The sequence below is a fragment of the Excalfactoria chinensis genome, chromosome 6, assembly GCF_039878825.1.
Source record: "Excalfactoria chinensis isolate bCotChi1 chromosome 6, bCotChi1.hap2, whole genome shotgun sequence".
NCBI lineage: Eukaryota > Metazoa > Chordata > Aves > Galliformes > Phasianidae > Excalfactoria > Excalfactoria chinensis.
This window is the reverse complement of record NC_092830.1, coordinates 26541430-26564062: the sequence shown is the minus strand read 5'-3', so window position 1 is coordinate 26564062 and position 22633 is coordinate 26541430. Positions and strand designations below refer to the sequence as shown.

Here is a 22633-nt window from a genome sequence, read left to right as displayed (position 1 = left end):
TCAGGAGCTCTCATAAATGCAGTCGAGCTATGGTCGGGTCATGAGCACTGACCCATGTAGGTTAGGTTCTGTTTTCCTTGCATTTAATCTGGATTTAGTGTAATCAGGAGGTAAGTTTCGAGAGACTAATCAAATATACAGCTGAGCTATCTTTAGAATGGAGAGGCTCTGTGATAGGGATGTATAAGTATTATTGATTAATATTGCTCTTACACCTGGACCTGAATTGGTACAGAAGCAAGGAAGCACCTTAACACTTCTTCCCAAAGACTATGGAGCAGCCAATGAGTTTCACTGGAAAGTGCTTCAAGCTGAATGTTACTGTGTATTATCTTTTGTTTTGAAGGAAAGAGGGTCATGTTATCCACACGAGTCTCAACAGAGAGAGGTTACCGGGTGCCCAACTGAATGTTTATGTTTAAGATGCTGTTGTTCTGCTGTGCTGGATACTTGCTGGGAGATGGAGAATGTTGCAGACAGTACTTCCTCACCACCAGCTTTTTTTTCCCTCTCTCTTTTTTCTGTGACCAGTTCAGCACAAAGAGAAGAAGGGGGGCTGTAAGTTGAATTTTGCTCGTCACCTTTGGAATCTCTGCTGAATGAGCCAGCAGATCTTACGTTTGCTTCAGTTTCAGAAAGGGGCTGTGGATGCAGGTCGGCTGGTTGAATTCTCTTGTGTTGGGGGTTGTTTTTTGAGAGATGAATAGTAATCCCTGGTGTGAGATGTGGTGCTGATATACCGCCCTGCGCCTGCGGAATTCTTGCTGAGGCATCTTCATTGTGTTTTGATTTAGTGTGATGTGTCAAAGCAGCAGTGATCTGCAAAAGGCACGTCTCCCCAAGTGGAAGGGAGATGTTGTGTTTCCTACTTGCTTGATAAAATAATCCATTTGGAAATGAAAATCTTAAACTGTCTGTCTTCTACCAAGGGAAACATTAGTTTTAGAAAAGGGGGTGGTGAGGATTTGGCAGAGATTATGAAGAAAATAACGTGTACGTAAGGGAGCTGCTTTGCAACCCTTCCTGCGCGTTGCTGAGAAGGCGCCAGGCAGTTCCTCGATAGCACGACGTGCTCAGAGCCTGCTGCTGGCAGTATGATTTGCTGTAGGTGGTCCTTTCTTGTGTACGGTGGGGACTGAGAGGTAAGATTTCTCTGGGTGGGGATCTTAACACCTTCTGTGCTCTGCTGGGTGCATGGGGGCAGGCTGTTGGGCAGATGCTGCTTCGTTCTTGTAGAATAACAGGGTTTTTTTCCCCAGCCTCAAAATGGAGGTGTTTCCCTTTGGCAGGAATGCAAATGTTTGTTGGGTTTTCCTTGGCTTGTTTTCCTTTGGTTTCATCCTTAATGGATTCCAAACAAGTCTACCTGACAAAGCTGCTCCTTGTGCACAGTGGTTCTCCCAGCCTTTGAGGCGCTGTACATCTCAGCACTGTACATATCAGCACAGTTACTGCAGAACCTCCAAGTGGTGCTGAAGGGGATCCTGCATCCACCGTCCTGTTGGAAACAATCTCTTTCATCACTGGAGCAGCAGGAATATGACCCAGACCTACCCCAGGTGGCATGAGCTGTCCCATCTCATCCTCATGGAAATGAGCACAGACAGGAAGACGCAGAGCACAGCTGCGGGGCCAGTGTTTTCTTCCAGGAAAATGCAGCCACCCAGGTATGTGGCTGGAGCTTGCACCCCTGCGTGGGGGCTGATGTTCTCCCCAGCACAAAGATGAAGGCAAAGCAGCATGATGGAGGAGCAACCATTCACTGCTGCTTCCCAGGCTGGTGGTGCAGTCAATGCCTGCAGCTGCATTATTACTGAGAGGCCATGGCTTTGCAGAGGTATAAATCTTTTAAGCAGCCTGAGTGTTTAACCTGGTAAGAAAGACTGAGCTACAGGCGAGGCCTTATTGCAGCACCACAGCCTCCTTGGAAATCTGGAAATGCAGGAAATCTCCACTGCAGCCCCTTTACAAAGAGCTGCAGCTGGTTCCAAAGCAATGCCTTGTCCTCCCCCAGGCTCCTTTGTTCTCCTCCATGAATGCAGGCCCTCCACATCATTACTACCAAAGTAAATCCCAGCTTTGTTGGGAGCATGTGGCCAGCTGAGCAGGCAGGGAGCTGGACCGAGGCTTGGAATAAAGGATAGGTCAGGCCCTTCACACTCAAGGGACTGACACAAAGCCACACAGAAGGGCATATAAGCTTCAGATTCTTATTATATCAGCTGCCCAGTCCCATCTGCCTTCTCTTCCCCACCACGCCTGCTGGCCCATGGGCATGCTGGTGACCATCAGACCGTGTCTCTGTGGTGCTGGGGCAGGCTGTGGGGAGGTGGCAGGGAGGGGAAGACCCAGGACACCCCACTGTGGCAGGGCCATCTGTGGGACACTGCCTCCAGTGCTGCTACCTGCAGGGCTCTGTGGCAGCCCTGTCCCTGCTCTCACAGGGTTTGTTTGGGAGATGGGTACACCCCTCTGCTCTTCTGGGGTTTCCCCTGCCATAAAGTTCCTTCTTGTCTGCTGGCCTTTGTGAGAGCTGGGCCATAGGGTCTGTCACTGAAACCAGGATGTCCTTGATCATGGCTGTCTCCTGGGTAACTAGTGACAGAACAACAGGGAATGGCCTCAAACTGCGCCAGGGAGGTTCAGGTTGGTTGATAGGAAAGATTTCTTCTCAGAAGGAGTGGTGAGACATTGGCACAGGCTGCCAGGGAGCTGGTGGGGTCACCATCCATGGGGGTGTTCATGTGAAGATGTGGCACTGAGAGATGTGGTCAGTGGGCACGGTGGGGATGGGCTGGGGTTGGACTGGATGGGCTGGGGTTGGACTGAATGGTGGTCTTTTGCAACCTTAATGTTTCTATGACTAAGGGTGACACTGTGTGAAGCAGGAGGAAGGAAAGAAGACAAGAACTTTTGGTTCACGTAAATATTTCTTTCTTTTTAATTATTAACCTGTGCCTTACAGTACAATAGGAAGGAGTGTGAGTGAACAGTTTGCTGGTTCCAGGAACTACTCTGGCAACACTGAGAGGGCAATAAGGTCTTGTGATGGCAACCTCGGCTGGGCACCGACGTGTAGCACACACACACACACACACAAAGTCTCCGGCTCTTGCAGAAGCTGGCAATTTTAAGGCATTGAAAGAAACCTACAGTTGTAAATCCTACATCAGATTTGGCACGTGTTGGAAGGCTGGAGCGGAGGTGTGGATGTGGCATTTGGCAGCACCCAGCCTTCCTGGCTGTATATGGTGACAGGTACTGGGTGCTGGTTCCCAACCAACAAACCCCATGCACATGGCCAGGCTAATGCTACCAAGAAACAGAAGAAGTTGTTGGAATGAAAAAGAAGACATTCCTTATAGTTTAAAATATAAGTGGCTCACAGACCAGAAACAAGGTGTGTTTATGGCTATTTCTGTGCTTCTGGGTTGAAAGTGGATGGCTACACCTTGAAGAGGATGAAACACTCTAGCTACACATGGATTTGGACAGTAGGTGAAGGGCTGTAGCCTTAACCCTAGTTGCAGTTGAGTTCCAATGCCCTTGCCACCCCCTCCCCAAATTGCAGCGAGTCCCCTGCTCACTGCCACAAACCCCCGTGCACCCACAACACCCACCAGCATGCACCCAGCGACCCGTGTGGCCGCCACCTGACTTGAGAGGGAGCAGTGTGCTGAGCTCGGCCCTTGCTTTGCCAGAGGCTTCTGAGCCTTGACCCTGTGGGGGTCCTTGTAATCAGAGCTGCTGAGCACAACCTGGTGCCCAAGAGGCAATTAAAGGGCTGACTGAAGACTGCTCCCCCTCAAATGCAAAAGGGATGGGATCCTCGCCATTACACTTTAGCATTTGCAATGATTCCTCCACGCACGTTGAACCTCTCCGCTTTCTTGGCAGTTGTTATGGTCCCATCAAGCATCCCAGCCTGACCAGGTGGTATCTTGGAGCTTGCTCTAACCGCCTCTCTTTGCTCCTCTTTCTTGAAGGATGTAGTGGAGGAGCGTGGCTGGAAAGAGTAGGTGGGGTTGGGGAGGGGGTTCATGGCTGGAAGGCCAGCACTCCCCATGCTGAACAGGTTTTCCTCTCCCTCCAGCAGCTTCCTGCAAGCACAGCACAAGTGAAAAGGTTTAGGTGGGAGTCACTTCACAAGGCACCTTCACAGCACCGGGATGCAGCTGATTTGGATAAAAACAGACCCAGGTCTGATTCTGGTGCCAGGCTTGGCGGCATGGAGCGGGGTGTTGAATTGGGCTCAGAAAGGGCCAAAGCACCCTACCTGTAGGCAGTGATCTCGATATCCAGGGCCATCTTCACATTCAGCAGGTCCTGATACTCCCTCAGGTGCCGGGCCATTTCAGTTTTAGTGTTGCGCAGGTCAGCCTCCAGCTGCCCAATGGTGTCCTGCAGGGAGGCAATGACAAGGGTTCTCAGGATCGTGTTTTGGTTGTTTTTTTTCCCCACAGCTGTTCAGCTCTGCACATCCCAACCAGGAGCTTCAGTGCTAACAGAGATGAAGAAGCAGGCAGAGTGCTGGGCATAGCTTGTAACAGCATGCAGTGGGAAGGGGCTTTAAACATTGATGGTTTCATATATTCTTCAGTAAGTTTAAACACCATCAGAGCAAATATGGAGTTCAATGGGACCAGACAGAGCACCCAGCAGATGGCTGGGACACAGCTCCAGGGCAATGGAAGGGAAAAGCTTGCAGCAGGAGGGGAAGACCCAATCCTCCCTGGCAAATCCCCTGAGCTGATGGCCTGAAAGCAGCAAAACCCACTCCCACGGGGGAATCTTACCAGGCCAAATGCTTTCCCATGTTGGATGCCCCACTGTGTCACCAAGGCTGCACGATGGGCACGGACAATGAGTAAGCAGTTTGCAGCAAGTGCCTGCAGAACCTGCGGTGGCTGCTGCAAACACCAGCTCCCATCTCCTACAACCAGCCCTTTCCACTGCCTCTGCCATAGCACTGAGCATCATTTAGCTCCTAATCAGGCACATTGTGCAACAATCTCCCTGTCACACTCACAGCAGAGCCTGTGGGTCACGAAGCAAGAAACCACTGTTCTGCAGCTAAATCAGTTTGAAGTACAGTGCTGTTTAACCCAGCTGCACTGTTGAAGATTTTTAATTCCAATTTTATTCCAAATATAGGTTTCTCCCAGAATTCTTCTTTTCACTCAGCATTAAGGCTATTTAGGAACATTATTACATGTAATCCTTTCATCCACTGCAGGAAACATTGCATATTGTCCATTTCCACAATATTTACTGAAGGCCCCAACTACCCTGCGAGACTGCAAGCAGCGCAGAGCTGCAGCCCAGCTTCCTAGAGAGCCTGGCAGGATGTGGGCTCCATGACACAGCAGTACTTGGCAGAGGAACAACAGCAGCCCTTGGGTATGAAGTAAAGCTGTCGTTTCATTATCAATATGGAAATGGCTTGATTTGGAAATCAGAGATCACTTAGTAGACGTGTAATACAACAGTCTCAGGATTTATTACGTTCTAAACCATGGACATTTTCCCTGTAATAAGAAAAAGGGGTCATATTGTATTAATGGAATAAAAGATAGGGAGTGCTCAGTGTCCACCCCATAAATCTGTCCAAGGACACAGGATACTGGGATCTGGCTCCTTTTGCATCTGCAGAGCTCCAAGTTCTGCAGTGCCGGTGCCAAAAGCCAGAGCCCAGGGCAAGTGTCCAGCTGTGGGCAGGTGGCTTCGAGGAATTACCCACAGTGGTGGGGAGTGACCGCAGACTTGGGGGACAGGGATGGAGCGATGTCCCCAAGCAGCACCGGTGTGCGCACAGAGGTCTTTGTCCCTTGCGACAATAGGCTTTGCAGAGGGGCGTCCATGCTGATCCCTCCCGAAAGGCCTTTCCTTCTCCCCAGGGTGCTAAGTACGAAGGAAGGGTGAAAGCAGCGGGCGATGCTCAGGCAGGGCAGATGGAAGCCCTATACCGGGGAGATGGCTGCAAGGATGAGGGCACTGCGCAGAGCGGGGACACCGCAGCCGCGTGGGGCGGGCGCAAGGCAGCGGTGCAGGGGCAGGGCGGCGCCGTGCGAGGAGCCGGCGATGGGGCAGACGGTTCGGGAGGGCGGGGCGGGACGGAGGGGACCCGCTCACCTGCAGCCCCGCGGCCTCGGCGCTGTGCCTTTCCTCCAGCTCCTGCAGCTGCCGCTCGAGGGACTCATGTGCTCCGCGCAGGCTCTCCATCTCCACCACCCGGGCCTGCAGCTGCCGGCGGCACTCTCCAGCCTCGCGGCGGCTGGCCCTGACGGCCTCCTGGCTGCGGGCCGCCCGCTCGTGGAGGCTGGCGCAGCGAGCGCGGTACCAGTCCTCGGCCGCCTGCAGGTTGCGGGCCGGCAGCGCCTCGTACTGGGCGCGCAGCTCCCGCAGCGCAGCCGCCAGGTCGGGCCGCGCCGTCGGGGGTCCGGAGGCCGGGGGAGCGGCGGCGCGGAGCGCAGCTCCCAGCTGTGCCAGCTGCTCGGCGTGGGCGCGCCTCAGCTCCGCCAGCTCCTCCCGCAGCGCCTCCGCCCGACGCTCCAGGTCGTCTCGGGCTCTGGCCGCCCCGTCGGCCGCCTGCTGCCGGGCCCGCAAAGCCTGCTCCGCCTCGGCGCGGCCCCGCGCCTCCTCCTCGCAGCGCGCCCGCAGCCGCTGCGTCTCCTCGGCCAGCCGCGCCCGCTCCAGCGCTGCCTGCGCCCGCTCGCCGTGTGCCTCCTCCAAACGGGCGCGCAGAGCCCGCAGCTCCCCGCCCAGCAGCTGCCCCAGCCGGCGCGGCTCGGGCGGCAGCCGCCTTAGCTCCGCCAGCTCGCCGGCCAGCGCCCGGTTGCGCTCTTCCAGCGCCCGCACACGCTCGATGTAACCGGCGAAGCGCTCGTTGAGGCCCCGCAGCTGCTCCTTCTCGTTGGCACGGCGCGGCTCGACGCCCTCGCTGCGCCCCGGGGCGAGCAGGCGGCGGGAGGAGGCGGCCAGGGCCGACGGATCCGCGCTGTAGCTCATCGCGGCGGAGAGGAGAGAAGCGAGGCGGGCGGCGGCGGAGAGCTTATGTACGGAGGCTCGGCGCGGGGCGGGGCGCGGGCAGCTCCGGCGGGGGGTGCGGAGCGGAGCGATGGGATGCGGGGAGGGGCGGTAGGATGAGGAACGGAGCGATGGGATGCGGGGAGGGGCGGCGGGATGCAGAGCGGAGCGGTGCGGTGCGGAGCGGAGCGCGGAGCTGCGGCGGGGCCGCCGCGGAAGGAGGAGGCGGGAGCTGTCCACCAGGCGCGGTGCTGAAAGGCTGCGGCGGGCGGGTGTGGGGATTGATCGTTAGGTTGATGGATGGATGGGTGGGTGGGTGGATTAATAGATAAATGGATAGGTGGGGGGTGTAGGAGTGGACGGACACATGGGCAGAGAGATGGATACTGTCAAACGCACACAAAGAGCCAGGTGGATGCACAAGCACTCAGAAAGGCATGGACACATTCACACGCACACATACACATGCTGAGTGGCAGACAAAGGGAAGAGCAGACGTGCAGAGAATTGCGCACACACGCACAGGCAAGGAGAGGCAGAGATGCTTAAAGAAGCAGGCAGAAACGGGCAGGTGGAGAAGCATAGGCAGACATACAAACAGGCAGACACACCATCGGGTGGGCACACACCATGTACATGCACAGAGCACTCGTCCCCACCAGTTCTAAAGGGAAATTACACTGTGTGTTTGTGCCGGGGTAACAGTGTCCTGCGTGCTAGTCCCTGCCCCACCCAGGACGAAACATGCAGCTGGGCTTCCTGCTACAAATCCCTTTTGCATTGAGCAGTGAGCTGGAGCCTGGTTTTCCCACTCTTCCTGTCCCCATTTATCCTCTCCGGTGGCAAGAGGATTGTGTCAGTGAGGTCCAGATGGTGAGTCAAGAGGGTGAGCAAGCCGGGACTGGAAAGACTCATTGCTTCCATAACAGCTGCTGCTGTTTCAAAGAGACCAACCAAAGCAGGAGCAATGGTGCTGGGATTCAAATCCCCACAAGATCGGAACCTAATCACTATCATGGCTCTGGAGGAAGCCCTGCAATCGTGGCAACAGCTATGGCTTGTATAGGAGCCCACATCCCAGCTAGCACACTTGGAAGGTGATCACAAGGCAGAAACATCCCTTTTCTTTGTGAGTGAGGTGGGTGCAGCACTACACACACCACTGTTCACTGCTGCAGCAGGCTGGTCCCAGATGTGCTGTCAGGGGTTGGTAATGGGATGCACACGCATACATATAAATCCTGCCTTAGTCTTGTGCATCTGCCTTGTAGCGTATGGGGGGAATAAGAAGTGTCAGCCAGCAGAGACAAAATGAAAAAGACAGGAAGTATAAATACAAGAGACTTGGCTTGTGCACTGCTTTCCAGGACTCAGATCTGCTTGCTTTCCTAGAAACATTTGGTCTTTCTGAAGCCCATTTTAGAACAGCCATTGTGAGGCCGCAACACTTGTATCTTCCCTGCCCTGCCTCATCTGTAGAGGTGTTCAAGGCAGGGTTGGAAAGAGGCTTTGGGCAACCTGCTGTGGTGCAAGGTGTCCCTGGACATAACAGAGAGCTGGAACCGGATGGTCTTTAAGCTCCCTTCCAACCCAAACCATTCTGTGATCCTGTGACCCAAGTGCATATGTTCTGGTGCCCTGCTAGGCAGGGGGGTTGGAACTACATGATCCTTGAGGTCCCTTCCAACCCGGGTCATTCTGTGATTCTGTGGTGGCAGAGCAAACCCTGCAGTCTCATCCTATGGCCCCGCAGTGCCCACCTGGCCTAGACAGAAATCTTCACTTTGATCTAGGCTGGCTGTTTCTTTCACATCCTCACACACAAACGTGTTTCACTACTTCCTTGACCTCTGTCATTTTGCATTACCGCATCGCAAAGTGAGTTTTCTTTCCCGGCCTTCCCACTTGTGCTGATTTAGCCTCGATTTGGCAAAAGGGGTGAGTGCGTGTTTTGTGTTCCTGTTGGAGCAGGAAGCTGCTGCAGAGCTGAGGCCTGGGCTGCGCTCATTCCGTGCGGCTGTCGGTGGGGCGCGCTCTTTGCCGACGCTCCCTCTCCGCCCGCGCCCATCCGCCGGCCTCGCACACTCTCCCCGCTCCCTGGCGCCCGGAGGGGGCGGTGCCGATGCCGCGCATGCGCGATGCAGCCGCCTGTGCTCTGCGGCAGCGGTGCGGGGTAGTTCTTCCGAGCGCGGCGGGAGGTGAGGAGCGGCCCGGGCGCGCGGGGGCAGTGCGCGCGTGCGGGTGCGCGTGCGCGCGCCGGGCGCGTGGCGGGGACCGTTGGAAGCGACCGTTCGGAACCGGGGTGGGGGGGAGGTGGGGGAACGGGCGGGGGGAGCCGCTCCCCTCGGGAGCGCAGCCGGGGAGGGGGGCTCCGTGCGGAGGGGGAGCGCCGAGAGCGGAGCTCCGGCCGTGCGCCTCAGCCACTTCCCTTTCGGCCGCCGAGGGGAGGCACCCGGCCGCCCCGTCGCCACCTTCCCGTCCCGAGCCGCTCTGAGCTACCTCGCTCCGTGGGTGCGGGACCCCCTCGGGCGGGATGAGCCCCGCGCCGCCCCCTCCAACCGCGGAGCCCGAACAGCACGCGGCTGCTCGACCCGACCCGCGCTCGTGTCTCGTTTTGTGCCGAGAACGATGCCGTAAGACGCGCGGTGCGAGCTTCCCCTGTGTGCCCGGGGACCGAAAGAGGCAGCTCGGTTTCTTGGCCGTGCAGGATGTTTGAGGCGTTCCCGAAGTGTGCGATGGTGAAACGCTCGCGTTCGTTCCGGTGCTGCCTTTCAGAGGGCTGCCCTGCTAAATGGCCGGGAGCCGTTCGGAAACGGCCTTGAGAACGTTACCCCAAGGCGTGAGGACTGCTGAAAAGTTATTTATGTATATATTGTGTTAGTTCTGGAAGGTCTAAACCACAAAGATCGCAGCGCGCTTTCTGAGTGACATATATAAACGTAGCGTTTCCTGTCTGCCTCAGTGTAGGATCACACCTTATCACCGGCTCGAACACGCTGAGTTTGGTGGTTGAACCAGATGATCTGAAGGGTCTTTTTCTGACCCTAACGACTCTGTGATCCCATTGATCCATCCAGCTGTTTGCTTTGGGGACTGGGCGGTACGTGGCGACTAGTGAACAAAAGGGAGATGGGAAGACTTTGCAAGCCTTCTCAGGTGCTGCATGGCTTTGCTGAAAACCAGAAGCAGAACTCAAAGCTACGTGTTGATCTTCAGGTTGCACATCGTGTTTGTCATGCTGGCACAGAGGGAGAACTGTCGTGTTGTAACTGCAAGCTGATCAGCCTGTATCAACCTAAACATACTTTAGAGCAGGGCTGCTATTTAAAATAATCTATTGCCTCTAGTCCTGACTCCAAAAGATCATTCAGGAACTTGCTGGTTTGATTAACAGCAGTTGGAGTTTGTTCAAGCATGGACGTTGTTTCATTATATAGTACAATACAACCTTTACTCTGTATAGCGTCATTCAAGCAAACTGTATTGCAAAATGCGCCGCTGAATTACGTTTGAAATGCTCCATTGAATGAAGTACAATTGCAGAGATAAATGGGGAGAAAAATTGTAAGAATGGGACAAACGTTTTCAGCTGAGGTTTGAGATTTGGAGCCTGTCAGTACATTTGCTTTGGTTGCATTAGTGTTATATACCCTAACTAAAACCACTAGAAGTATTTGTCCTGTGCTTTTTTAACATCACCAGGAGTGTTTGTTTGTGGAAAGAAAAACCACCCAAAAAGCTCAGTTTGATGTTTCCTGGTAAACACAGCAGTATTGTAACCTTTAGAAATACACTGAAAGGAATGTTGTATTTCCCTTAAAACATACGCGTATCTTATTTGTGCATCTGAAGTAAAAAGGAAACAGACTTTAAATATGATGTTTTAAATGATACTCACTGAAAAAGCAGATAGGTTTATTTGCTCGCCTCCTACCTGTGATTTGTGGTGCAGCTTAATGAAGCGATGCTTCTGTTAAAAAATGAAATGCGGCTTGTTAGTTTGCAGAGCTGTTATCAGGAGATGGCCTGGGGCTGATGCAGGGTCGGCTGCTGCTTCCCTGGGGCAGAGTGAGCTGACCCACAGCCTTTGAGTCCTGCCTGGGTTGTGGATTCTGACTCACAAGGAGGTGCAGGAAGAAGGGCTGGCTGCAGCTCTGCCCAGAAAATGGTGGGTGAGAGACAAAAGTGGGTGTGCTCAGCAACCTCTTCTTTTGTATGGTTTCCAAGTGAGGGAATGCTGTGGGATCAGCTCCACACAATGCAACCTGCCATTGCTTGGACGCTGCTGGAAGTCGTGCTGAGGTCTGTAATGACCCACGGAAGTGTTACTGTGTAGGAGCTACTTGGCCTGAGGAAGGTGGATTAATGGTCTCCAGCCAAGCTGCAGTGGAAAGTTGTCATAGGAACTGGCTTGCTGTTTGGCAGGGCCATGCCTTGTCTTTAGCCTGTTAAAAGCACACCTCTGTAACTAATCACCTCGGGATAAGAAGGGCTGGTGTGCCACCCAGCACAGAGCCATGGAGGGGACAGGCACGTGGGCTCAACCCCAAGGGAAACTGAGGACAGCCCAAGTGGTGCACCTTGGGACGAGCTCACAGGGCCTGCTCTGCACCGTGTCCTTGCCTCGGGGTGACTTGCCAACGTGGGTGTCCTGATAGAAAACAGCTGTGGTTTTTTTAGCAGTGAGAATAATGGGATGGAAAACTGAACAGAATGTGCCCGGAGTGGAAGTCTTGTCTCACTCCTCAGGATGAGATGTTACTAAGTCAGCGCGTGGGAATTCTTTGCTTATTGTCTGCACTCCGTCTAGTGTTTTAATTTTATTTCTTATGTCAGCAACACAAACATTTGAAATGGCTGCAGTCATTTCTCTTAAAGCTGGCAGTTCTGTATTTGAGCACATCTTTTCATATTTGCAAACTGCATTCATATAAATACTTCTTACTCTAAAACGTGTTTCCCACTTCTAAAGAAATTACTATTATATGTCATGTTATGATGCTTGTAGCAATGATCAGTATTTTGCTTTTTAATCACTATGTGTCGTTTACTGGAATGGTTCCTAAAACCTTGGACTGTGTACTCTGCCTAGAGAGTGCGTATAACATGACTCTGCTTAACACAACCACAGAGACAATCCAGTGTGCACAATAAATAGAACTTAATGTACAGTAAATAGACCTTAAGCAACATCTGGAAAATATTGCGTAGGTATTTCAGGTAGCCACTGTAAGCGATTGCTAATCCAAACCTGGCTACGTGAGGGTAGTTAATAAGTCTTATGAATGCCTTTGCAGGACTAAAAAGGTGCTTGGGAGACCTGGGTGCGCAAACTTGGTTGCTTGCAGTGACCCCCGCTTATCATTCTCAGGGCATGGCTACCTGCTGCGGGCTTTACCAGCACAGCCAGCCCTTTTTTGGTCGTTTCATCAGCAAGAGGGTTCTGTCTGAGACAGGGAAGTTGGAAACCCCACTGAGCTTGTTTGTATGCTGCTTTCTGTTAAGGTGCAAGTAAAGAAGGCGGGCAGGTTGTTATCCTGTGCCTCTTAACAGCGGAAACTGCTTTAAATTCTGCGAAGGTGTGAGGTGCATTCGATGTGGAGAGCAGGAATTGCAGTAATGAAGTACCTGTAGTGGTGATGCTGGGTCGTGAATGGTCTGTTCGTTTCTCTTTTGGAAACAGAGGTTGCACCACTTCTGTAGAGCAATTGAATAAGAAAGGGAGGCCTAGTCAGATGTGAATCTTTAGAGATTGGCAGGTGGCATCAAAGTGAAGTAAACTGGAAGCAAATGTGTGGGGACAGTGTACCCGAATGCTGCTTACGTTGTACTTAAACTATACTTGAGCAGTTTCAGTGTCCAAAACTACCACTCCCCCTCATCTTAGCACTTGCAATTTGTTTCAAAACAAAGGTTCCTTCAACAGAAGTTGAGGTCATTATGCAGTCTAAACTTAGCCTAATTTAGTTACAGACTATTCACAGCTCCCAGCTGCGGTCCAGATATTTTCAAACAAAGGCCTACTATTTCACACATGTGCTTACTACTAGATTATCATTTAACTTACTTGGCACATTTGGTTCAGCGGAAGGGGGAAGAGAGGCTTCCTGTGTGCGTTTCTATGAGAGGCTCTGAAGTAGAGTGGTTTTCCACTGTTTACTTAAGAACAGCCCTTTGGATTAGCTGGTTTTGACCTGGGCCTTGTACTTCTCTGTGTTAACACTGGCATAATACATAAAACACTTGAGACACATTATTGCTGGATTTTTCAGGAAGAAAATTCTTGCTGAACCCTCTGTGAAGGTGCATTTCCAAAAAGTCTTTTTTCAGCCAGGACGGTTGGGCTTTGGCATCCGTGCAAGGCAACTCTGGACTGTGGGGCCTACTGAGTGAGTTGTCCCTTCCTTGGGTGAGCTGCTGCCTTTCCCCAGGCAGCAGCAGATGTCTGCTCTGCTGGAGTAGCAACAGCTGCATCCCTGCTTTGTGCATCTGGTTCACGGGGAGGTGGGTTGCTGGTGAGGTAGGGTTTGCAGCTTAAATTGGTATTCTTCATCTGCTTTGCCAAACAGTAGTAATGGGTGGTAATCAACTCACATGTTACTGCTTGGACTGAGCTCTTCTTGGCCTTTCCATCAAATGTAGCACATCTGGCCACAGCATGTAACAAGATAAGCTTTCTATTCAACGTCTAAAGTAACCTAGAATAGAAGGTAAACTCCAAAGAGAGAAGACTGATGGCTTAGTATAAAGCATGACAAAATCCCATTGCCAGCTGAATTCAGCTGGTGTTTGGGTTGGTTCAGCTGGTGATGAGTTGCATATCGATGTGAACAGCAATAATTAGGAACGTGGGGTCAGAGAAGAGCATGTGAATGTTCTGCCCTCAGAAACCCAAAGAAGTGCTGAGTGAGATGTATGCCACTGCTTTGTAAACAGCGATCGCCAGTGGCAGCATTAAAGGGTAAGTGCTAGTGAACTGCAGGTAATTTTGGAAGTAACTAAGTGGAACCAGTTGTAGTTAAAAGCAAATAATCTTTCTGGATGCTGTTCTTCGTTTTCTCCATCTGAGACAGATTCTGTCTTTTTTTTTTCCTCCTAAGGAGGAGCTACATATGTTTGATGTTTGCAGCTCACTCATTTAGATATTACAAAGCAATTCAGTCTCAAGACTGTGTGAAGATGTGTTTTTTTGAAGTCAGAGTAAAAGACTGCAAGGATTAATCCTGAGTGTTACGGCTAAATCGTGTGCCTTCTGATGTGCTGCAGTGTTCACTGAGTGTCTACAGATACCAGTAGTAGTTGCATAGTTGTTTATTTTTCAGTGCTTGTTCATTTCAACTCATTTCATGTTATAGTGTGTATGTGCTACTAGGTTGGGATGAGTTCATTCCCTGAAGAGAACCAATTAGTTGAACATAAATTTCAGGTGCCCCGAGCACCTGTTAGCTTGAAGCTGACCCTGGAAACTGCCCTTCCAGTTCAGTTCCTGTAGCTTTGCCATCATTGTAATCCAAGTGGCTGAGTGGTGTTGGAAAGAGGAATTGAAGATAGAGGCAAGCCAGGCTGGTAAATCATCTGTTCGTTCTGCTGTCTGGAAACTGAGGCAGGAGTCAGATTTCAGTTTCCACTTCACTGTTGCAAGCATCTGTCAGTTGGTGCACTAGTGGTGTTAATGGGCACCAGGAAAGTACCTGTTCTGTGTCTATGAGTGTTAAGGGCTGGATACTGCATTTGCACATTTCCACAAAGAAAAAGAAAAGAAAAGAAGAAATTGTTGCTGAAAGCCAAACACAAATACATTTGTGATCTAACCTTTCCTGTTTTCCTTTGCTTTGGCAATAGATTAGGCAGGTTCTTAACCTCTTCTGTTATGTGTATTATAACTTTTCTTGCAATATTGCACTGACAGTTTGATGAACTGAGGCCAAGAAATCTGCTAGCTGTGCTTGAGCAATCATGAGGGAAGGGATGATAAAACTCAACCAAGTTGTACTCATCTGCCACTCATTTTTCTTCACAACCTTGTAGCAGGTAGATATTAACAAAATAATAAAAAACACCTGCAGTGTTTGTAAATGTATGTATTCTGGTGTTGAGAACAAATAATTGGTGAGGATAGGGCATGCAGGGAGCTGTCTTCCCAAAGCCCAGTGCTGTGGGTCTTTGAGTCTCCACTAATGAGTTACTTTGTGTTCCCCAACGAGAAGTCATGGCCCAAGGGGGGGTTCAGTGTTGGTAACTGTCAGCTGTGATTCTGGGGTAACGAGGACCTGCTGACAATGCTGCTTTAGTTCTTTTTAATGTTCTCTCACCCTTCAGGCTGGAGTGTTTCTTCCAGGTCACAGATGCAGGAGTGGATTTGTTGCTTCATCCGAGTCCTCTCTGAGCGCGGTCTGTGTTGGGACAAGTACAGGGAGAACATTGTGTGTGCCCTCCTCAGCTCCTGCCAGGGAACAATCTCCTGCGTCAGCAGGATTGATTTGATGTATTAAAAACTAGTGAACTGAAGGGTCCATGGAGGTCTGGTTTTGTTTTCCCCAAATGAACATGGTGTTCTGTGTTGTGCTTGGGCAGGGTTGCAAAAAGTTTGTGAAGAAAAGAAGGAAGTTGATACTGTTAGAGAACCGCTTAATGTAGGCCTTTGGTATCAGTCGATAAAGCTGAGACAGTTAGGTTATCAAAGGGAAGCCAGAGACTGAGCAAAAGCTCAGTCATCAGAGGTGTTGGGTTACTTGGCTGATGAATTGAGTTACATAGGTTGCGTAAGAAGCGCTGTATGAATTAGCAGACTTTTGGAAGAGCATGAGAAAACTGCACAGAAAGGTGTTCATAAAATTGATTTACTCACAGAGTTTCTTGAAGTGATGCCTCAGTAGTACATATCTGTCAAGATTAAATGAGATCTGGGGGCTGATAACATGTAGGTGGGGACACTATTGTGCCCTAAGGATAGGTTTGTAATTTCATTTGCAATCAGACAGACTATAATTACTACATTTGCCTCTGATTAAAAAAACAGGTCAAAAAAGGAACGAGTTGTGCTCTGTATGCAGAGGGAAACTGCACACTGCTAAGAGCACTTTGAAACACCTCCAGACTTCACACTACCTGCCTTGCAACCGCTCTGCTTGTTATTGATAGGTAAGATCTCAAAAGGAGAGACTGAATTTATATATAAGCGGGATGCAGGGGATGGTGCTGGAAAACAGAAGTGGTAGCAGTGGGGGAAAAAAGACTTCTAACTGATTTTGACAGGGCAGCTCTTGAGATTACCGCGTCATCTGAGCTGTTGATCTCAGCATTTATTTTCAGTAACTTTATGAAAGAAAGTTGAAGCATGCCAGCTTCTTTGCTGAGCAGCACGTCCCTGGGCTGGTGCTGCGATGCCCATAGGACTAGTGCGGTGCAGCCAGCTGGCTCACGGCACCTGGGCTGGGCAGGGACAGCTTCCAGCCCACGTAGATGGGAACAGTCTCCAGCCTGCAGAGATGGTTCAGCTGCTGATTCTGCTGTTGCATCTGCTTTTGCAGCTCGTAAACATGTACAGAGGGCCCATTCAGCGTGGAAGATAGTTCAAGTGTCTTTTAAAAATCATCCTTATTTTCCCTTCTACTTTAAAAGATGAGAAGTCAGAATAAGCTTTCAGGATCTTTGCTTTTTTTGTGAAATATTAGTGAAGTAGGGACCATGCTCTTCAAAGACACCTCTCGTCTTGTTTTTCTCATACTGGTAAGCACTGTCAGCAAGGGAAGCCAATAAAAATGTTGTCTCCCCCACCTTCCGTGTTTAGAAGATAAAGAAGGCTTTTGGCTGTTTGCGTTATCCAAGCTGACCCAGTTGCATGCTTTCAGAATGACTGTGTGCCTGATCTGAACCGTGCAACTCAAATACTTCGTCAGTTACCACCACACTGCTGGAAGGGCTTGTTAAGGCTGTACTTGCTTCCTGAGACACAGCAGTATCGAATGAAAAGCATCATTGTCTTGAAATACCATGATCTGCAGCCAAAAGAGTTACTGTTGTATAATCCCTATTAGCAGGTTGGAGTGGCAGTTGTTCCTTGGTCTGAAATTGGTATGTGGACTAACGGCTTCCAGTTTTCTCACTGAGGACGGCACGTCTCATCATGCTCACTCTCTTTGCGAGTCACAAACTTGTAGGGTTGAGCCATCATGATCTGGTAGCAGCTTCTTACACAAGTAATGTTCCAGTTTGTTCTGAAGCAAAGCAGTAGAGACAGAATAGAAAAGTTTACTTTGGCTTTCCTTTTTGATTTGTGGAACTCAGCATGTTCATTTCTGTGCTGACATTTCTGCCTTTTGTGCTATTTGTGTTAACCTGCAGCTCAGCTAGCACACTGTTATGCTTCATCTTTGTAGTAATAAAATTAGGATCTGCAGATATCACTGAATCCCCACTATAGTGGGCATCTGCATCAAAGCTTACCCTCTCAGTTTTAAGCTAAAACTTACACATGGGAATCCCTATATGTTTCCTTTAGGGTAGACTTTATCACAGCAGAGAGATCAAACTCAACTCTGCATTTCAACCTTTTAAGACCTTGTGCAAGTAGAGCAATTGCTTACAGGAAGAACAGCACGAGCAAAGTATTTGAACTATCTTCTGGGTTTCTTGCAGGAATGTAACAGCTGGAAACAAGCAGCAGTGAGTACATGATGTTATTAGCCAGGTCCATGCTTGCTGTTGGCAGGTGGTCAATTGGACAACAGCTTGGGAACCTCTGCAGCAGAGGCTGCTGCAGGCTGCTGGGCTCTTTTCCTGCAGAAGGCCTCTTAAGGAAGTGAGTGGCCCAAGAAAAGCCTTTGTCCGTTCTCCTTCTCTCCAGGTGAAACCTTGGAGATTTCTCCTCAAGATTGCTGGTTGTCTCTTATTCCACTCCAGTTTTTCTCTCGTAGCTTTATTCTTTCCTCAGTGTAATCACAGTCATTGCTCTTAAATGGGGACAGGTGACCCAAAATAGCCTTCCAGCAGTGTTTGTCGCAGTGACAGATAGGTACATAGAGTCCTGCTTAGTGGCCTTTCGTCTGCAAGGATCAGATTTGATCTGCAGTCCCAGCATTTCTTTGAGTGTTTGTGTTAGTTTTTGATTCTCCATGGCATGGCTCCTGCTCTTCTGGATCAAGTCTCACATTCCTTAAGCGTACTCTGCCTTCTTTTTTTCTGGTGGTGAGGCAGTGCTGGCCACACTGGGCTTAGAGAGAGGGAGAGCTGGCACTACCTCTGGCAAATTGCTGGTGTAATGAGCAGCATGTTGGAAGTAACTTGACTGAAATGGCAACTCTGCAGGAGATACTGAGAAGCATGAGCTGTGTGGAAGCTGGAGAATGTTCTCATTAGCTTACTGGAGAATTTGTGGTATCCATTTGAAGGTAGTAAACTCAATTACAGGTGATTCAGGCGAATAGATGGTCTCTTGATAGTCAGAAAGGGTCAGGTTTGAGGTTTGCTCCTCCCAGAGCACTGTGGATTTCAGAGTATTTTTCCAGACTCCTTTCTAATCAACCCCGAAATTGGTGGTAATTAAGTCCTATTTAAAATAATGAAAATATTTTAAATGACTCTTGCTCTTTGAAGTTCCTGAATGAGCAGAACTCCTTGGATAGAGATGGGGGGAAAAAAGCCTAAAAAACCTCATTTATCTGTCCTACGTATTTTACTGCTTCTAATACATTTTTGCTTACTGGATCATTGCTGGGGCTCTAAGCATGGCTGAGGCACTCTGTGGATATGGCTGTCACTAGAAAAAGTCTGATAAAAAATACTCATGTAAAATAAAACAGAGGTTTGTTGAATATATTGTATTTTATTGTTCAATAGCTGTTAGTTTAAGATGTAGATTCACAGTAAAATTCAGCCTGGAATTAAATGAAATCCTCTAACAAGCTGCACAAGCAGCATTCTGCCTTCTTATCCCTTCCCCATCCAGAAATAACCCATAAAATACTGTCATCTATCAGTCAGAATGTACTCAGATAAGTGTACAACTGGAAATGCTTTTCCAGTTTCTCTAAAAGCTTTCTCTTGGAAATGCAGCATCACTGAAGTCCATTCTGTGGTAGAGCACAGGGGAAGTAGGTATCCTTCAGAGGGAAAACTTGGAGCTGGTATTTGAAAGGGAAAGCTGGGGATGGGAGGATCAGTGCAATCCATAGAGTAAAGGCTGTATTATGAATCTAGTGGGATATAATAGGTTTTTGAATAAACTGTGAGTGCATCTGTATTTATTATTAAAAGGTATTTAACGACAGATCTCTACCTCTTTAGTACCGTGTCATGCCCATACAGTTACCATTCTGAAAGCCTACCTCAAGTACAGTTGAACTTGAGTAAACTTTGAAGTTTCTTTTGGAAGTAATTTAGAATTAGAATAGGAAGAGACTATTGTCCTTTCCTGCCATGTGAGCCTGAAGCTGCGATGTCAAAGATGCAGATATGAGATGTTCCATTCTTCAAATGAATAACTTAACTTTAGACACAAAGAGAAAAATTACAAGTGTATTTATTGTTTATATCGCTTACAAACATCACTACTTGGAGACAGGAACATTACAATACATACTAGGGAGTCCTCCCATCTCTCCACCCATTTCTCTGTATTGTTCTTCCTAAGCAGAGTGTGAGTAGATTTCAGCGTTGAGCTCACATGAATAGTTCCCTTGGGTTTCAGAAATGCCACCCACTGGATTTTTTTCTCCTTAGTTGGCACTTTTGTTTCTAGAAATTCTTCGTTACTTTGCCTCCTGGCAGCCCTGAGGTGTGTCAGAAGTTTGCTACACACAGAATGACAGAATGATTGGATTGGAAGGGACCTCAATTATCATCTAGTTCCAGCCCCTTGTCACAAGCAGGGTTGCCAGCTACTGCATCAGGCGCCAGATCAGGGCCCAGGGCCACATCTAGTCTGGCCTTGAACACCTCCAGGGCTTCAGTGTGTTTGTGACACGCTGAGCTGGAGCTTGTGGAAAGTTTGAGGGAAGTTTGAGGATTGTTCCCTATGCTGTTCTATGCCCTGTTATCTGTTGCTGACAACATGGGGACAGCACCTTTGGCTGTCTGTAAATGTGTTTGCAGTGGAAGAGAGTTTGCAGAGAACTCTGGGATGGCAGGCATGAGGTCCTGCCCTCATGGTGAAGCAGGAGATGCCACTTAGGAGGATTACAGAGTCCAAGCCACTTCTGTACGCTTTCCATCCCAAGGTGTCAGATGCTTCAGAGGACCGGGGGGATGGTGCTAACCTGAGTGGGCTTCACCTCCTCTGATGCTAGTTGCCCAAAGTGTCTGGCCTAAGCTTGACACAGATGCAAGTTTCTTCTGTGCACAGCTGAGGGAGAAGGATGCTCCTGGCAAGCAAGCTACTCATTCTGAACCACAGTGACACAGACAGACCTCGCAGCAGGCAAATGTTTTTCCCTTCTCATTCCCAATTTGTGAGGCCATGCTATGACCTGGGCCTGGAGTTTGAACTGTGCTTCGACCGAACCAACCCTAATTCTTCTCCCTTTCCTTTTCCCCTTTCTTAGGACCATTAACTCCCTCCTTGCTGAGATCCCTGGGCCACCTGGGATGAAGCAACCTTGCAGCCAGGGGTCAGGAGCATCTGGTGGCTTGGCAAGGCACCAGGAGCTCTGTGTATCACTGCCTCGGGCCAGACACAGAGCCTTTATGTACCAAACCTTAGCTGTGATCATTGATGTCCCTGTTCACTTTGCCCACGTGCACATAACGCGTGTGGGTCGTGCTGACAAGATACCAAGGATTCCTAAAGCAGCATGTGTGCGAAAAGGACAGATGTAGTGCGTGGCAAATTGGTGCCTTGGGATTGGTTTGTTGAGAGTTTGTTTTCTGCTCCATAAGCTCTTGGACAGGATCCTGGAAAGAGTGGACTCGTCACTGCTGTTTTGTTTATCCCTACATTTTGGTGTGTATGCCTCTGATTTGGCATTGCATCATCCAAGTGTTGAAAACAAACTCAGAAAAAAATACAAGCGGTGCATTTAACCCAAACACATCAGGTATTATCAGGTGCAGAAGTTTCTAACTATTGGCCAAAATAGATGAAGAAATTAACTCGTAAAACTCCTTGAAGGGGAGTGCCTCTATGCATGTTGTTTAACCTGTAGGAGTGTCTGAAAGAAATATACTATCTGTGCTTCTTAAAATCAGCTGAGGCTTAACAAAAGAAGCACATTACTTTCTTACAAAATATGTGTTAAAGATCTCATGTTCTTCTGGACAAAAGCACGTGTAATGGATAGTAGCTCTGGGCCAAAGCTTTGACGTGGAGTTTTAAAATACTTTTTCAAAATGAACCCTGTGCCCTAAACGCTATCAGATGTTTAATTAAGACTGCACCAGCAAGGAGCATGTTTGCAATAAATTATAGGGAGGTGTTCTAACATGCTTCATCTATGTAAAGATTTCTATTTTTATGTGAAGCTATTTACAGATTATTGATTTCAAAAATAGAGATCTGTAACTAAAGAAAGATGCATCGTATTTCAGTTACTTGGAGTTGGGGATCTTGCCTGGCTGGCTGCCTGCTCTCTTAGATGTTTATTCCTGTGGCTTACGAGTGCATGGAGTGATTCACCCCTTCTTATTTTTCTCCCTATATTTGGCACCGCTGTGAAGGGGAATATTTGTATTCAGGGATCAGGTCCCATGTCTCTTCCTTGCTCAGGTTGGTTGGTTTTGGTACCTTGGAGCACTGGAATTCAAGTCAGGAAGACTTCTTGTGTGAGTGGAATTTCTAGGTGGGGAAGAGGTATCACAATATCATTTGTAAGTGATTAGTGTTTTATTTGAGAGTAGTAAGCTATCATCAGAGCTCCAGCACAGCCTGCTAAGCTGTAAGAGTGCCTTTGAGGTTATGTAATACAAAACTGCAGTAATATATATTTTTTATTTTACGCTATGTGAACATTAAAAACAACTATTTTAATAAATAAATCAGCAATGCCTGAAGGCAGAAGTAATGTCTTTTATTAGAGCAACTGATAGACTTTGAAAATTTAGACAAGCTTGTATGCCCAAGAGCTTGTCTATTTTTTCCAGCCATACCAGTTGGTCTAATAAAAGATATTGCCTCTGTCTACAGACCTTGTCCTCCCTTTGAACTCTATTCATCACAGCTACAGAAAAATAACTGCTGGAACATTAAAATAATTCATGTCTTTCTTGCTTAACTGTGGAAACTCAGATCTTTGTGGCTTCCTTAAGGCTTGGATTTTTGAATCCTAACACTCAGTATGATTCTGTCTGATCTCTCCTGAATAGAAGAGGGCTTCGCATGGGAGCTCAGACTGCTTCACCGACTCCTCATTTTAGATGGGACGCTGACAGAAGTAACCTGCTAACAGTCTTCTACCATCTGGGCTTTAGGATTCTTTGTGGGATGCTGTTGGGGAACTATCAGATGTCTGGCATGGATGACCATTGGGTACAGACCTGTCCTGGTGCCTGTGTCAGCACCTCTCTTTAATGTGGCGTGATAATGATGGGAAGCAGGTGAAGTGGGAAGCAGCTAGCATAATGGAAAGGCTCTGATTTTGGCCATGGTTGTAAGTCTTCAGATCTTGGTGGGCAG

The 22633-nt window shown here is 49.1% G+C and overlaps 2 protein-coding genes across 3 annotated transcripts in view; one reads left to right on the top strand and one right to left on the bottom strand.

The window, feature by feature from the left end:
- Positions 1-2919: 2919 nt before the first annotated feature.
- On the bottom strand, positions 2920-7201 carry INA (internexin neuronal intermediate filament protein alpha). The gene is made up of 3 exons (XM_072339773.1): positions 6133-7201; positions 4277-4401; positions 2920-4100 (listed from the first exon to the last, which is right to left on the bottom strand). Exons 1-3 carry the CDS (start codon positions 7006-7008, stop codon positions 3836-3838), a joined length of 1266 nt encoding a protein of 421 aa, XP_072195874.1. The 5' UTR covers positions 7009-7201; the 3' UTR covers positions 2920-3835.
- Positions 7202-9120: 1919 nt separating this feature from the next.
- Positions 9121-22633, top strand: part of NT5C2 (5'-nucleotidase, cytosolic II) — a 53071-nt gene continuing 39558 nt past the window's right edge. The window contains exon 1 of one of the 2 annotated variants that reach the window (XM_072339770.1): positions 9121-9224. Coding sequence is in view for 1 of the 2 variants with exons in the window: in XM_072339768.1 (XP_072195869.1) it covers positions 9149-9224 (76 nt within the window). In the remaining variant the exon portion in view is untranslated. The remainder of the gene's footprint in view (positions 9225-22633) is intronic. The other variant, XM_072339768.1, reaches the window with a different exon arrangement.

Bases quoted from the DNA above. Each gene is read 5' to 3' on its own strand.
- INA (XM_072339773.1), bottom strand. From the start codon at position 7,008: ATGAGCTACAGCGCGGATCCGTCGGCCCTGGCCGCCTCCTCCCGCCGC. The intron at 4,402-6,132 runs GTGAGCGGGTCC...GCCTCCCTGCAG, and splicing joins CCGAGGCCGCGGGGCTGCAG to GACACCATTGGGCAGCTGGA. The intron at 4,101-4,276 runs GTAGGGTGCTTT...CTGTGCTTGCAG, and splicing joins ATCGAGATCACTGCCTACAG to GAAGCTGCTGGAGGGAGAGG.